Raw genomic sequence first — 14,491 nt, forward strand, 5'->3', positions numbered from 1 at the left:
CAGTACCAGAAAACAAGCAAGGCCAAATTTTTCAGAGAATTAAAAAAGAACACTGATCAAATTTATTTGGAAATTATAGTCATTTGCAAAATTTGCAGGGGGGTTTATGGCGTGTCTTAATGAAGATTTTATCCCCTTTGCAAAACAGATTTTTTTTTCCACCTCTCCTCAGGTTTCATCCAGGACAGGAGCACTATTTGTCAGCATAACAGTTTTGTGCTTTTAGATCTTTGAATGATTTTTCAGCTTATTTTTTTCTCAGATATATCATCCCAGTCTAACCAAATAATGGTATAAATTAACACTATTAGCATTAAGTCTTTTCACCAATAAAAACAGACAGCCTTTATTCTCAATATTAAATATTACTTCAGAATGGTAAGAAATACTGATGGTTTTTCCTGCACTATAATGTTACACTGCAGAGAGGAAATTGTGCATTAACCTATTGAAATCTGCTTTGCTACCAGATTTACAAGAGGTAGACAGGTCATGGGATAAAAAAATCCTGAATCTGCACTTACTGAAGTGGAAACTAACTTTCCCATACCATAAGCAAACACAGATCCTCCTTCAAATACTACCACAAATGAACCTCCATAAAAGAGAAAAAATAAGGAATTCATAAGATGAGCAACAAATTCTAACCTGTGAGCGTATTTTTACATTAGGAAGGGTAATACAACCTTTTTAAAAGAGTAAAAGTTAAATCAATTAAGCATTTATGTTCAACTAAGAGTCATGCAGAATATAAAAACTGGAATGCCCACTGTCAAACTTCAAGCTACTTACAAAACTCAGAGAGACTGTTTTGAGTTAGAAGATCATTTCTTTTTATGAAATTTTTAAAAACCTGTCTATCATGTTCATCACAGCCAATTTCTGAATTTAGCAAGCAGTGAGTTCTTCAGCAGAAGGTTGGGAGAGAGGCCTCCAAAGATTCCTTCCAACCTAAACTACAATTCTATAACTGAAAAGCATCCATTCCAGAATCAAAAGTGACTATTGCAAAAAGCAGAGAAAGCAAACCTTAAAAATTCCAGAGTTAGAAAATAACGCACCCAATTCTATACAGTTCCTAGGACATTTTCAGTTGACAACTGCACAATGTACCTACATGAAGTTGAGTGTTTAGACAGAAAAATTCTGCTTCTCCCGAGAAATGGAGATTAACTTGAATATTTATACTGTCCCGTAGGGATAAAACATAACTTGATATAAAGGAGATACATTATAGTATAGCTGCTTCCATTTCAAAAAATAATGGACCATGCTACTGGATGCTATAGACTTTCTGATAAATAATGCAATAAAATAATAATAWAAGCACTGAAGATTTTAATTATCTTCATCTTCCATCCTGCATTTGTGGTTTATGTTGTGGTGCGAAAGAAAACTTAYAAATGTACAAATATATTCCTGATTTGGGATACTTACAAATCAYAGCGAAAGTGGGGATTAAACATTAATATATTCTAACCACAGTTTCAAAATTGTTTAGCTAACTAAACAAATTRACAGTAAATTTTTACAAGAGAAACYAATTAACTTTTTCAAATCAAACTCTGGACTCTTCAACTTCTTATGAATTGTTCTGACCCAAGAATTACTAAGAGCAAAGGTAGCTAACGGCAGAGTTCACCAGAGGAAGCACAGGTTCATTAAACCTATCACTATTCTTTGTCCACTTTGCTGTTTCAGATTAGTCAGGCATATTTTCCATGCAATACAGGAGTCCCATCCTCATCTTCCTCCTGAACACACCACCCTCTAAACGGGGCCTCCAGGGCATCCTCCTGTTCACTCCATCACCTTCACAAACAGAGTCACCTTTCATTTCAACACCTTTCTGCATTTGATGCATGTGCAACACGCATCTGTAACTGGCTGTATTGCCATCACTGCTGCTGGAACCAGTTTCAAACCACAGGCATTCCTGCTTGTTACACACTCAGAGCAGCTGAAACACAGGCTAAAGAGTTAAAATAAAAGGCCACTGAAGGGCTTTGTKACTAGAATGTTCTTCTTACTTTCAAAAGGAAAACGAGCTGAAAAGCTGTGTTCTGAAAGTAACTTGGTTAAAATGTCAACACTTCCTTTTAGACAGAAACCTCTAATCACACACAACAATCTCCAACTTCACTTCTGCATGACCAATCAAAAGCGTCCCTGTTCCACACCAATGATGCCAATGGTTTTTATTCTGTTAATTGCTTCTTGCAAAGRGGGTGGCAGAAGGAAGCAASACTTCTTTTTCTTAAACTTACTACACCTTTACCCAAAGGATAGAGTCATTCCCCCTAAATAGGAAAATGTTTTGGTTTCATTTCTCAACATTCCTGAATGGAAGAAAGAAAACTACTCTGCTGAGAGCAGCCCTCATTGGAGAACTAAAAAAATAAAACCATGTTTAACTTTACGTAAAGTTAAGTTAAAGCAAGTAGCAGGGAGTTGGATTATGCTTATGGACCCCTTCCAACTCAAGATAGTCTATGAACTCTAACAACCTTGTTTARCTTTTCATGTTGTAAACTGCTTCCATTGCACCTCAAGATGCTGGGACTTATGGCCACTGCCCCAAACAGATTATTTAGAAGAAGCTCACTAGCTTTATTTTCATGTTAACTGCACTGTCAAGAGTCAAGTTTCACTTACCTTTCAAGATTCTTCAGAAAAATTAATGTCAAATTATGTGCCCAGCTTTCCTRCAGTTAGTTCAGCAGTTCTCTGAAGAGGAATTTCACTGAAATAAGACACCTCCACATAACAACTGCTGAATAACACAGTTGAAGAGCAGATAATAAAATGCCCAACTAACCGCAGGCTGAACTGCTACTTTAGCCAGGCAAATTGGCTGAAGACCTTTTAAGTCCAGGGGGCCAGGGTTAAGTATATTCTAGAAGCACAAAAGCAGCCAATCCTCCAGCAGATGACTCGTCATAAATACGAATGACTGCTCACCTAGAGAACACCAGAGCGAGCAGCGGTGCTTCTGCCAAGAGCAGAGAGCAAGGGCGTTAGCGGGGCCGGTGCGCAGCCATACCGCCAGCCTAAACCCCTGCCCGGTTACCAATTACAAGATAGATAATTATTATATTTTTAATTACAGGAAGCACCCGACAAAGGTCTCCACCGCCTGTGGGAGAGCCCCAGAGCGGCAGCCGCGACCTCGGCGGCGGTGTCCCCTCCTGCGGCGGYCTGTCCCCTGCTCTGCCCCCGGTTTATAAACACGCCCTGCCCGGCACAGACACGGACAGGATGACGCTAGAGAACACCTCCTCTTCCCTCCCTCGCCCTCGGCACTAGAGCTCTCCCTGCCGCTAACACGGGCAGCCGAGTTGTAGCGGGGAGGGCATGGAAGGAGGAAGAGAGAAACGGGCGGTGGGAAGGAGGAGCGCCGGGAAGGAAAGAGGGAAGGCGGGGGCCGCGGATGCTGCCGCGCCGCCCCGCCCCGCCGCCGGGCCGCCTGGCAAATGGGGCTCCGCGCAGGGGGCTGCGGCGGAGAGCGGGGGAAGGAGGGAGGGGGAGGAAGCGAGGCGGCAGCTCCCCCGCACAATGGCCGCCCGCCCTCCCCCCTTCCTTGCCCGCCTCTCCCCTCCCTCCCTCCCCGCTCCCGGGCTGCCGCATCCCCCGCGGGGAGCGGGGCGCGAACCCCGCCGTACCTGCAGCGTCACCTCCTCGGGTCTCCAGTGCGGGCGCAGCCGGCGCAGGAGCTGCAGGGCGCCYTGGCGGTACCCGGGCCCCTCCCGCTCGCTGACGGTGATGTCCAGTTTGGGCACCTCCGGCGAGCCAGGCGGGACGTGGATGTAGTTGGACATGACAGCGGGCAGGACGCGGCGCGACACGGGGCGACGAGGGCGAGCTGCTCTCGCTGCTGTCTCCTCCGCCGCGGAGCCGGCAACTGAGGGGGAAATTTCCACTTCGGCTCCCGATAAAGCGGCTCCACCTCCCCCGGCTGCACCGCGGAGCAGCCTGGGAGAGCGGGCGGAGCCGGGCACAGCCCTGCCCTCCGCCCCCCGCCCGTCCCCCTCACCTGCCCGTCCCCTCCGGCACCCGCCCGTCCCTCTCCGTGCCCCGCTGTCCCATTCGGCATCGCCCCGCCCGCCGCTGGACCCTGCGGCCGTGGGGCGGCCAGGGAGAGAGGGGATTAACCAAATGAGCCTAAACTGGGGCTGGTGCGGGAGAGCGGCCCCGGACCCGCCCGCTGCCCGGGCTGAAGGAATGCGGGGCCGGCAGCTGCCGCGGCGCCGCCCGGGCAGTCAGCGGCTGAGCGGCTGATCCTAATCGGGCTCAGAGTTATCTGCTGGCATTGATTTTTTTGTCTTTAATTTGCGTCCCAGCCTTCGGAATCCCTCCCCRCCTCTCCCCTTTTGTTTGCCGTGCCCCTGCAGGGCGCGCACCTGCTCAGCACCTTGATCCGCTCCTTCTACAGAACAGCTCTTTCTTTTCCATCCCCCACTTATTTTATGCTGGAAAACTTGTTGTCTTGAAGTTATTTTCGGAGAAAAAAAAAAATTGAAAAGCCCAGACTATACCACTGCCTGTACCAACGAAAAGAATAAAATTCTTATCTTTTTTAGAAATATTTTGATACTCCCCCGAATATTCCTACGAGTACCTGCCTCTGTGACGTTCTGTGATCTTCCCACATTGGAAACACTGAACAAGAAGTTCTTCCATAAAAACCACTGTATTGAGTTAGACGAAGATGGAGAAACTGTGCAAACAGAGTAATGGTCGGGCTCTCACCTGAGGAGTTGTTGCTTTAAAACAGACCCAGATCAGGGGATCTTTAATCTCAGTATTCTTTCCCATCTAAACTTTGATTCAGAGCAAGTATTTAAAATTCTCAGACCCAGGGATCTGTCTGTGAGASCCCAATAAATAAATTTTCCTTCTGCTATCTTTTAAATTAAAATTTAATTATGGGTTGGTGTCATTAGTGTGTTATTCTACATTAATATTATTTTTCTATCAAGCTTTAAAAGGCAAATAATATCAGGGTCTGAATCAAATTTCAAATGCCGTAAAATGTCACCCATTTCTTCCATTAACCCACTTTACTTTTTCTTCTTTGAAAGTAAGGATATTTTGAAATATAAGTGCTTTGAAAAATAGATTTCTTTTAATACACTCACCTTCATACACTGTTTAGCCTTGTAAGTCAATATTATCATAGAGGCATGATATCACTCCACCCGATCAAGCATGTGATTCATGGTGGCGTCTGATTCTGCTTAGGCAGTTTGGTAGATGATAAACTAAGGTTTATTTCTAGATTAAGGCCAAAGTGATATTTTGTTAAAATATCAAAGGTTGAATGGTCTGGCTTCCAAATGTTAATTTTAACAAGAACTGGTCTAAACAGAGATTCAATCTTGCTAATGCTGAGAATAATAAATTCATCTACCAGAAGATTTCAGTTGTTAACTCTGAGAAGCCTTGTGGACTTACCCAAGTCTGACTAGGTTTCCRTAAGTTGTTTGTGAGTGTATTTTTTACATAAAGGGGGGAAGCTGGAGTAGTTATGGTGCTTAGATCATCAGGGAATGATGGGAGCTGAATTTCTGTATACTAAAYATTTACAAAATTGATGAAAGAACCTTGAACACAGGCAGTAGCACTCTCATCTTTCTGGTCATCCTATAAAGACACATCCTTTTGGCTTGTTCTCATGGTCCATTGGGAATTCTTAATTCCTGTTTTTAAACAGTTCAATAAAAGTTACTGTTAGCTACTTACCCRGTTTCCTTCCCTTTTTACCTTTTGTTTCCTGTAAATATTTGCTGTGTCCAAATCAAACCCCMCAAAGCGTGCTTTCTCATAATGCTTGATACATTTGCAGGTACACCACACCAAAGTAAAGTCATTCCAAGGCTGGTTAGAGATGACCAAAACAATGAACYGAAGGAAATAGGATGTTTTGCTTCTCTCCCAGGCTTGTGCTCTCTACCAGGCAGCCTGTCTGACCTGCTTATCCTCCTTGTTCCGCCATTCCCTTTTCCTTTTCTGCTAATCGGGAACCAGGTTGTGACATTTAATTTATTCCTATGCTTTTCACCTTGCCTTTATGTCAGTGNTAACATCAGGATCAGAACCAGTTTTAACTTCCCAGGTGCAGTTCACCTGGCTGCTTTCCAAACCCAGTAATTCAGTAATTGCCTCAGGACTCATTGCATAAATGTGACTAGAAATGGGACCCCTTCTAGCCACAATTAATTTTAATAACATTTTGCATAGTGGAGTTTAAAAGTACTTTAGATTGTCCTAATCTCATAAATAAAAAACCTGAGTCATCAGAAGGTTAAATATGCCATTAGAGCAGTCAGACAATGGGCTTGGACATACATTTTTGACCTCTAGTCCTGTACTTTGATCACAGGATTTCTTCAGTGCATTCAAGCATATCATTTCTGTTCATTATCCCACATGTATTATCAGTGTCAAGATGAATCACATCTTTCTACACATGGTGTAAAACTGTAAGTCAGCTCTTATATATTTATTTATAATATTGATTTTTAAAGTGACTGGTGGCCTAACATCCATACTGATGTACCAGCAACAACTCTTGACACAGAAAGTTGATMGTTCTGTTATGTTTATTGTACTCTGTGAACAGATTTTGTTTTAATCTTGGGGAAGATGAGCTTAAAATAGTTTATTTTATAAAAATCTTGGCAGTTTAGAAATTTCTTGAAGATGGATACTCCTTGGTATGTTGTTGAAATGGTAAAAACGCCTCTCTTGTGCAAGTTTGCTTGAAACAATAATAGGTTATAGCTTTTTCAAGCATATTTTGAAAGGCTATATGAGACAGCAGAGCAAAAAGCCTCAGTGTTCACTGCAGTTTCACAGCTTMATTTTCTAGCAGGCTCCCAGTTGTGGCACTCATTTAACACATTCCAYGTGATAACCTAGTTCCTGACTATCTAAGTCCTTTTTCCAACATGGGAGTGATGTGATGCATAATGTAATGTGGTAGCAGATGTGATTACATGGGAAACGGGCAGTTTCCAGCTCCTTCAGCTGTTCAGGGTTTCACATGGAGACCTCAGAAGCTTCTTGTGGATGTCTGGACATCTGTGCCAGTGGGYTTGGTTACCTCCAAGGCTTCTCCAGAAGAATGCCCAGGAGCCTTCCCTCTGTGCTGTCCCTGGCTCAGAGTCCATGAATGGTGTGTGAACAGTTACCCAGTTACACATCCTGCAGGAAACCTGAGCAAACTAAACAAACCCCTTTACCTGGTCTGTTAATTAATCTCAATGCCAACAAGATACAAAACCCGATAAACCTGCCTAAGTCAGTAGGACCAAAGGCATGCTTACACTTCAGCAGGTGCTAMATCAAAATGAGCAGCTTAGCAAGGAATTCTGCAGTTTCTCCATTTCCTGCATGCTGWATATTTGTTCAGAGCTATTTATAAAAGAATATAGCCAYKGAGAAGAAAGAAAAAGAARCCACAAAAAGAAAGAAGAAAAAATCCTTCATACTAGTTACACTCAAAAAATACCTGTATAAAAATAGAGATGAAATAAAGCAGCACAAAATCATAACTAAGGCCAGTTCCTGTATTTATTTTAATAGACAAAGAGTATTTTAATATTTGAACAGTAGTTACAAGTTGACTGRTCCTTGATTAAACTTGAACTCTACATGTGTCCAATGATTTACCATATCCTGGTGTTTTTCTCAAGGGCAACAAGTACACATATTGTGTAAGTACCAAAAATTGTCTACTTTGGCAGATTTAAGGTCTCTTGCATGCAAGAATAAATTCATCTGAAGCAATACAGGAGGAGGAGTTGAATGGCTTTTGCACCTTCTAGAAATTTATGCTTTTGTAACATTTTATTGACTAACCTAACATCCTCCATGAAGGAAAGTTATAAACAGCAATTTAAAACACAGTCTGTGAAAAAGACAATATCAAATATGCATTTAAATGTCATGCAAGCTGTAAAAGAAGCCTAGAATAGTTTTTCCTCTTTCTAAGGTTGTATTAGCGTGTCATTCTGTATTCTCTAGTGAAGTCTCTAATCAATTTTACAGTACAAAGGGGGGCAGAGAGGAGATTACTGAACTAAATTAAAACAATTAAAAAATGTGTAGAGAATTATCTTGAGGGGCTGAGAGCACAGTTATCACATAYAAATGACTGCCACTTTACATTCAACCTGAATGGATGATAAAGAAGAGAGAAACCCCATGGACTGAGATCTTGCTGAATGGCAGAGCTCAGGATTGTGATCAGAGTCTCACTGGAGGCCTGCAGCTATGGTGTCCCCAAGGGCCAGGCTTGTTCAAGTTACTCATCAGTGACCTGGGTGGCCATCAGCACTTTAGTTGACCATACAGAGCTGGGAGGAGAGGCAGAACCCCCAGAAGGCTGAGTTGCCTTTCAGTAAAACCTGGACAGACCAGACAGCTGGGCACAGAGGAGCCCAGCAAAGTTCCACAGGCACAAATAGAGGCTCTGACCTGGGGAGGAAGACTCCCAGCACCAGCACAGGCTGGGGGTGACCAGCTGGGAAGCAGCTCTGCAGAGAAGACTGGACAGTCCTGGYGGACAGCAGGCTGTCCAAGAGCCAGCAGAGTGTCCCTGTGGCCAGGAAGGCCAGTGGCATCCTGGGGTGCACTGGGAAGAGCAGTGCCAGCAGGCCCAGGGGGCTTTTATCCTCCTCCTCTACTCACCTCCTTGGTGAGGCCACCTCTGGAGTGCTGTGTCCAGTTCTGGGCCCCTCAGGACAAGAAAGGTCTGTGGAGACCATCAGGGGTCTGGAGTTGTGAGGACAGACCGGGAGAGCTGGGCCTGTTTAACCTGGAGATGGCARAGAAGGGACCTTACCAAAGCTTCCTAAGCACAGCTGTTGATAAGTGCTGGTGCTCTGTGACAGGAGAAGGGACAATGGGCACAAACTGAAACACAGGRAGATCCATCTAAATATGCAGGAAAACTTTACTTTGAAAGTGGCAGAGCACTGGACAAGCTGCCCAGAGAGRCCATGGGGTGTCCTTCTCTGGAGATGCTCAAAACTCACCTGGATTTGATCCTGTACAGMCTGCTCCAGATGAGCAGAGAGGTTGGACCAGAGGATCTCMAGAGGTGCCTTCCAATCTCAACCATTTTGTGATTCTGTGAAAGGCAAAGAAAGACATAAAAGTGGGAAGATGAGAGATAGAAGGGGAAGGCAAGAGCAGGGAACTGTTGCAATTCTGTGTCMATGAGAGAAGAAATTACTAAACTGGCTTACATATCTTCCTCACAAAAACACCTTTCCCAGCAATGTTCTTGGTAGTTTAAAGAAGTCAAGGATCAAAAAAAACCACAAAAAAACAGAAATTATGCGAAAGTTGCACTGCATTCTTGTGCTTACAGYCAATTCCTTTGCATTAAATTGACAGAAGATGACCAGAACTCTGGGGCAACTCCACAACATCCTTTTCATAAGCATTCCAACTTATGTGCTGAGGCCTGYGTGTCCAGTAGACTCCAAGCTGGATGCTCTTCTGGTGCCCCTGTGTGCACCTTTTCATCAGGCCTTACTTCCAGCCTTGTTCACAGCCCATTTACTACAGAATTAAGATTAACATGACCAGATTTTGTGTCTATCTGCCCTCTCTTAATGACTTTGGAAGGAGCAACTTTAGAATTTCACTAGGTCTTGAAACCCCAAAGATAGTTTAAAGTCCTATAATCAGGAATTACTAAACAGATGGAGCCTACAGTCTGTAGGTCATCATCCCAGGCTGCTTTTGAAAGCTCTACAGATTATTATTATTATTATATTATTATTATTAGCATTATTATTGTTGTTTTCAGGATTATTTCATCATTCACCCGAGAGATTTTATTTACTCCCAAGGCGTTGATTCTCAGGGGGCTGGCAAAAGAAGTATCGTGGGCACAAGACAAGAACAGCTCAGAACAGCCTGATATTTAATCATAGGCTGTAAATATCTTTTACAGACTTGTGTGTTTGCCACTGTTGCTAAGGATAGAAAATTACTAAATTAGTCAGCTTCATTTATATTTTTCTTAAGGGAGATTTTGGAACATTAGTTAAATTACATTTCAGGTTTAAGTATAATAAAGCTTTGTATTCCTCTTGGAAAAAGCAAAACAATAATATGATAGAAAATAAATAAAATTGAATAAAATTATAGCAAATATAATAAATTTATAGCAAATAAACCAAAGGTAAAGGGCCAAACTTTGCCCAATTCTGTCTTCCCTTCCATAGGGTTATAGAGTTCAACAGCCACAGGAAGAACAGAGGACTGCAAGGGAGGAGAGTTTCTTCCCTGGCTCCTGCCAGCTTGGACAAGGAGCATGAAGCAATCAGGAGGGTAATCAAGGAGAAAGGTATCAAGAGTTGCTACAAGAACATCGTGTCCTACTAGGGGCTCCCAGTGCAAGTGAAATTCAGAGTTTAACTTTTAGGAAAACACCTTGAAAGAGAACTGGAAGCCTCACTGCAGTGTAAGCAAACATATATTCTAAATCATTACCAGCTTTCCTAGATTCTGTTACTTTCTCATCTTCCCTTAAAACATTTTGTATTGTGTAGCAGCTCCAACTCTACAGTCTTTGCATCTGAATTTGTGACATACCAGAAAGATTTGTGTTTGTTTGAATCCACCAAGATTTTAACATGTGAAAAGCAAAGAATATTCATTCTGGCTTCCCACCCCCGCTAACCCTCCCCCCCCCAAACCACAGAGGTGTGGAGCCATGCCTCTGATTCTCTCTCACTCCCTGGAATTTTGCATTTCTATGTCAGCTGGGCCTCCCTGCCCACAATCCTTGAAGGCTCACCCAGAGAAAACCTTGTGTAAGCAATTGTACTTGCAGCACTTTGTTTCTTTCTGATCCGTGTATCTTTTGCCCGTATGTTGTTCTAATGGCTACATTTTAATCTAGATTTTAAGTTTCTAAGTAAGGAGAATTTTCGTTTAGAAGATACTGTTTTCCCTGGTATTTGTTACAATTGGCTGTGTGTCGGGCACGTCAGGAGCTTAGTCAGCTGTTCCTGCAACCGAGACTTGTTTTTCTTCTTTTTATCCCTTTCATCCACTGGAAAAAGTTTCCTGCTGTTCTYGCTACCGATATTTGATATTCTATCTCCAACTGATGTACATCTTTAAACTTTTAAATAACAGTATGGCAGCTAGCTCTGCTAATTAAAACTCTTTCTGGTTTTGTATTGCTTGCTTTTCATTTGTTGTTTTTTTATGGTTTTGTTTCATTGTGAGATTATTTTGGATGTATTACTTCTCAGAGGAATGACTTTTTCTAATCCAACTCCCTCTTCTTAGCAACAATAATWAAAAAAATCACTTGGTCATGCTTTGCAGCAAAGTATGTATTCAATCTTCAGGAATGCTTACAGGGAGCAAAGCAGCCAGTCAGCAGCTTTTTTGAATGTCTGCTACAAGTCATTATAATGCAAAAAAGTAGGGAACTTGAGAGATTTGTTTTTCATTTCCCTAGAAGTGTTTTACATTCTAATTGCTTTCCTGATAATCATCTTTCCTCTTTTTTTTTTTTTTTTTTTTTTTTTATTTTCCAGGAAATAACCTTTCTGGCCCAACAGCCACTACTTGTAGTGGAATGCAACAATGGGAAGCTGTTAATATGTAGTTATTGATTATATTATGAAAATGGAAAATGGATCACTAAGAGAAAAGCTAAAAGCTTTCCAATGGTCTTTTTATGATGACTAAATGACAAAAATGCTTCCAGACCTTTCAGTGAAAACTGAACTTGCTGCCTACTTTTACATGTATTTGTTTCCCACTCTCTTTGGGAACAGGAAGCTCCAAGTGGTAAAAACCCACAAGTGCACAAAAGTAGGAGTACTGAAGGAATGTTAGAAGGGTAAATTCACTCCTGCCATAATCTCATGGGTTCATTGTCCAGATTTATGTATTATTTATATAAAACCTTGCAATCCTGCTCCTAGACCCTCAGTGGTGGACAAGTAAGCTCATGAGATGGCAGCTCTGGGACAATCACTTCCACTTCAATAAATCATTGTCTTCCTTTGCTTAGCAAAGTTTCATAAAGTCRTTGGCTCAAGGTCAACTTCTGTGTGATCCTCAAAGTGTCCCCAAACCAGCTCTGCCACAGCCTCAATCAGATCCTTTCTCACAAGGCAGCATCACACTGTGATGAAGGAAGCAGAATAGAACACCCAGATGTCTGAACCTTCAGAATCTACTACAGAACAAAAAAAAAAAAAAAAAAAAAAAAAAAAAAAAAAAAAAAAAAAAAAAAAAAAAAAAAAAAAAAAAAAAAAAAAAAAAAAAAAGAAGAGAGGAAAAAATATTTTAAAAATCACTTTTTAAATCCCCTTGAGAAATTTAAGGTCACAGCTTATTTGTAGTTCACTTTCTGTCAGTCAGTGATTTACATTTCCTCCACCAAGAAGGAAAACTTTTCYACCAAGAAAGTTGATGCCAGAACTCAAACCTCCAGCCAAAATTCCTTTCCCTGTAATAATATCTCCCTTGCTTACTCATTTATAAAGCAAACTCCTTAATTACTTCCAGAAATATTCTGGGCCTCTGCTCTGGTGTATTTTAACTTGTCCTTTTTATCTTTGTGGTGTTTTTCAGCATTCTCTCCTCAGCTGGCTGTTCAGATTTGATCCTCATAACTCACACGATGTTTTCATAAAAATAAAAGTGAGGCTTCTCTTAGAAAGAAAAGACCACAAATAAGAGGGTTTACCTGGTCAAAAGAGCCTGGCAAAATCTGAATTTCATATGGGAAGGATCACAGAGTAGAACACAAATACAAGAACAAAGCACACTTTTGATGCAGTTGATGAAAGCATAAACAGGATGGGAAAAAKGTTGGAAAATGAAATGTAATTAGTACAGGGTTTGGGTTTTTGAATACTGTATTGGGAAACACAACCTTAATTGGGTGGGGGGAGATGATAGAAAAGCTGCATGATATCAAAGCTTTGGCTTGAAATTCAAGAAGCAGCTGAAACAGGAACAGAACCAGCCATGGAGAAGCCATGTCCATGACCCAATTTTACAAAACCCCAAAGGTAACTTCAGTTTTACATGAGGAAAGGTGTTCTGTGTGAACACAAGGTGAATGAAAGCAGCACAAGCATTTAAAATATAAACTGTTTCCATAGACATAGCCTATGGAAAGAAACCTTTTCCAAAAACTAATCATTACTTCTATGACCCTTATCAGCAAAACAGGGAATTCATGCAATAAAATTTATATCCAATGAATTTAGAATAAATTAAAGAAAGGCATTTTAAACTGAGATAGGCATGTAGAAAATAGTGCTTTGGGCAGTCTAGGTAAATTTTGTGGCTGAATAATTTTATAGCTGTTAGTAATACCTGCAGTTACTGCACATACCAAGTTAAGGATAATTAAGATAAGGGTGATTAAATCTCATTCTCATATAGTATAAACTAAACTGCCAAAAATCAGAAGGGAATTYTTTTTCCTGAACTTTTTTATTGCACACCATATATTTTTAGGGAATACTAAAATATGTTCAGCTGTTTTTGGAAGCTTCTGCTTCTTGGATACAGCTGGTAATAGAACAGTGGATCACTGATATCATTCTGGCATCAGTTTATTTTTGGTGTCTGTGGTGGAAAGCCATAAGACCTGCAAACACCCTCTGCAGAAATTTGTAGTGAGAACAATAAGTTGCTTTATGTATATATTGTAAAGGATGCTAAAAYATTAATTTAGCCATCTCTAGTATGTTTTAAATATCGTGGTTTGGTGCTCTGTAAGAATTAGAACCTTTTCCTACATTGAGTATTCAGAACAAGTGCTGCTGCATGTTGGCGTGGAGATCTAAGGGAATCGGAGTTGTGTCACTGAGCCTTTCTGCTGCCTTAATGAGCTCCCCAGCCCTTCAGGGGCTGCTGAGGAAATCCAGATCCCCAGAGGGATAAATCTCAGTGTTTTTTTCATGCACAAGCTCAGCTGTGCATCAACTGGTATTGCATGTGTAGAACACATAGAATAGGTTATAGTTTCTATTTTTGTAAACTTACCTGTTTCACTAACACAATACACTTGTCAAAAAGGCAGAAGGAATCCCAGGATATATTAGGAAAGGTAGTCACAGCAGGGACKACCTGCAAATCCAGAGGCATACAGGATAAAGAATTAGTGGGACTGTAGTACAAACACTGTTGAGGCCTCCTCTGAAATACCATGTTCAATGGTGGTCTCATACAYTAAAAACAAAAGAAAAAAMCAAAACAAGTATGGATAAAGGATAATAACGTAATAAGGTAAATGCAGACTCCTATTCTCTTGTAAGAGAAGTCTCCAGCTTGGCTAGTTCCACCTAGTATCAGAAGAGCTGTGTGTAGAGAGAGCCATTTATCACAAGTTTCTGCACAGATGTATCCTGAAGGGAAAATATGCATTTAGGCTATAAAGAAACATTAGAGTGCAAAAAATAAATCAGGCACAAACTGATACTGGTGT

The 14,491-nt window shown here is 41.4% G+C and overlaps 1 protein-coding gene and 1 long non-coding RNA gene across 2 annotated transcripts in view; both read right to left on the reverse strand.

Moving 5' to 3' along the window:
* Positions 1–3,959, reverse strand: part of ETNK1 (ethanolamine kinase 1) — a 30,226-nt gene extending 26,267 nt beyond the window's left edge. The window contains exon 1 of the mRNA XM_057369522.1: positions 3,663–3,959. Coding sequence (XP_057225505.1) covers positions 3,663–3,818 — 156 coding nt within the window. The 5' untranslated portion in view covers positions 3,819–3,959. The remainder of the gene's footprint in view (positions 1–3,662) is intronic.
* A 3,608-nt stretch (positions 3,960–7,567) lies between these two features.
* Positions 7,568–14,491, reverse strand: part of LOC130575565 (uncharacterized) — a 14,904-nt gene continuing 7,980 nt past the window's right edge. The window contains exons 2-4 of the long non-coding RNA XR_008965579.1: positions 9,042–9,136; positions 8,695–8,821; positions 7,568–8,323 (exon numbers count right to left, since the gene is read on the reverse strand). This is a non-coding gene — a long non-coding RNA (uncharacterized LOC130575565). The remainder of the gene's footprint in view (positions 8,324–8,694; positions 8,822–9,041; positions 9,137–14,491) is intronic.

Source organism: Malurus melanocephalus, unplaced genomic scaffold (assembly GCF_030028575.1).
Source record: "Malurus melanocephalus ecotype Western Australia unplaced genomic scaffold, MMel_1.1 scaffold_112, whole genome shotgun sequence".
Taxonomy (NCBI): domain Eukaryota; kingdom Metazoa; phylum Chordata; class Aves; order Passeriformes; family Maluridae; genus Malurus; species Malurus melanocephalus.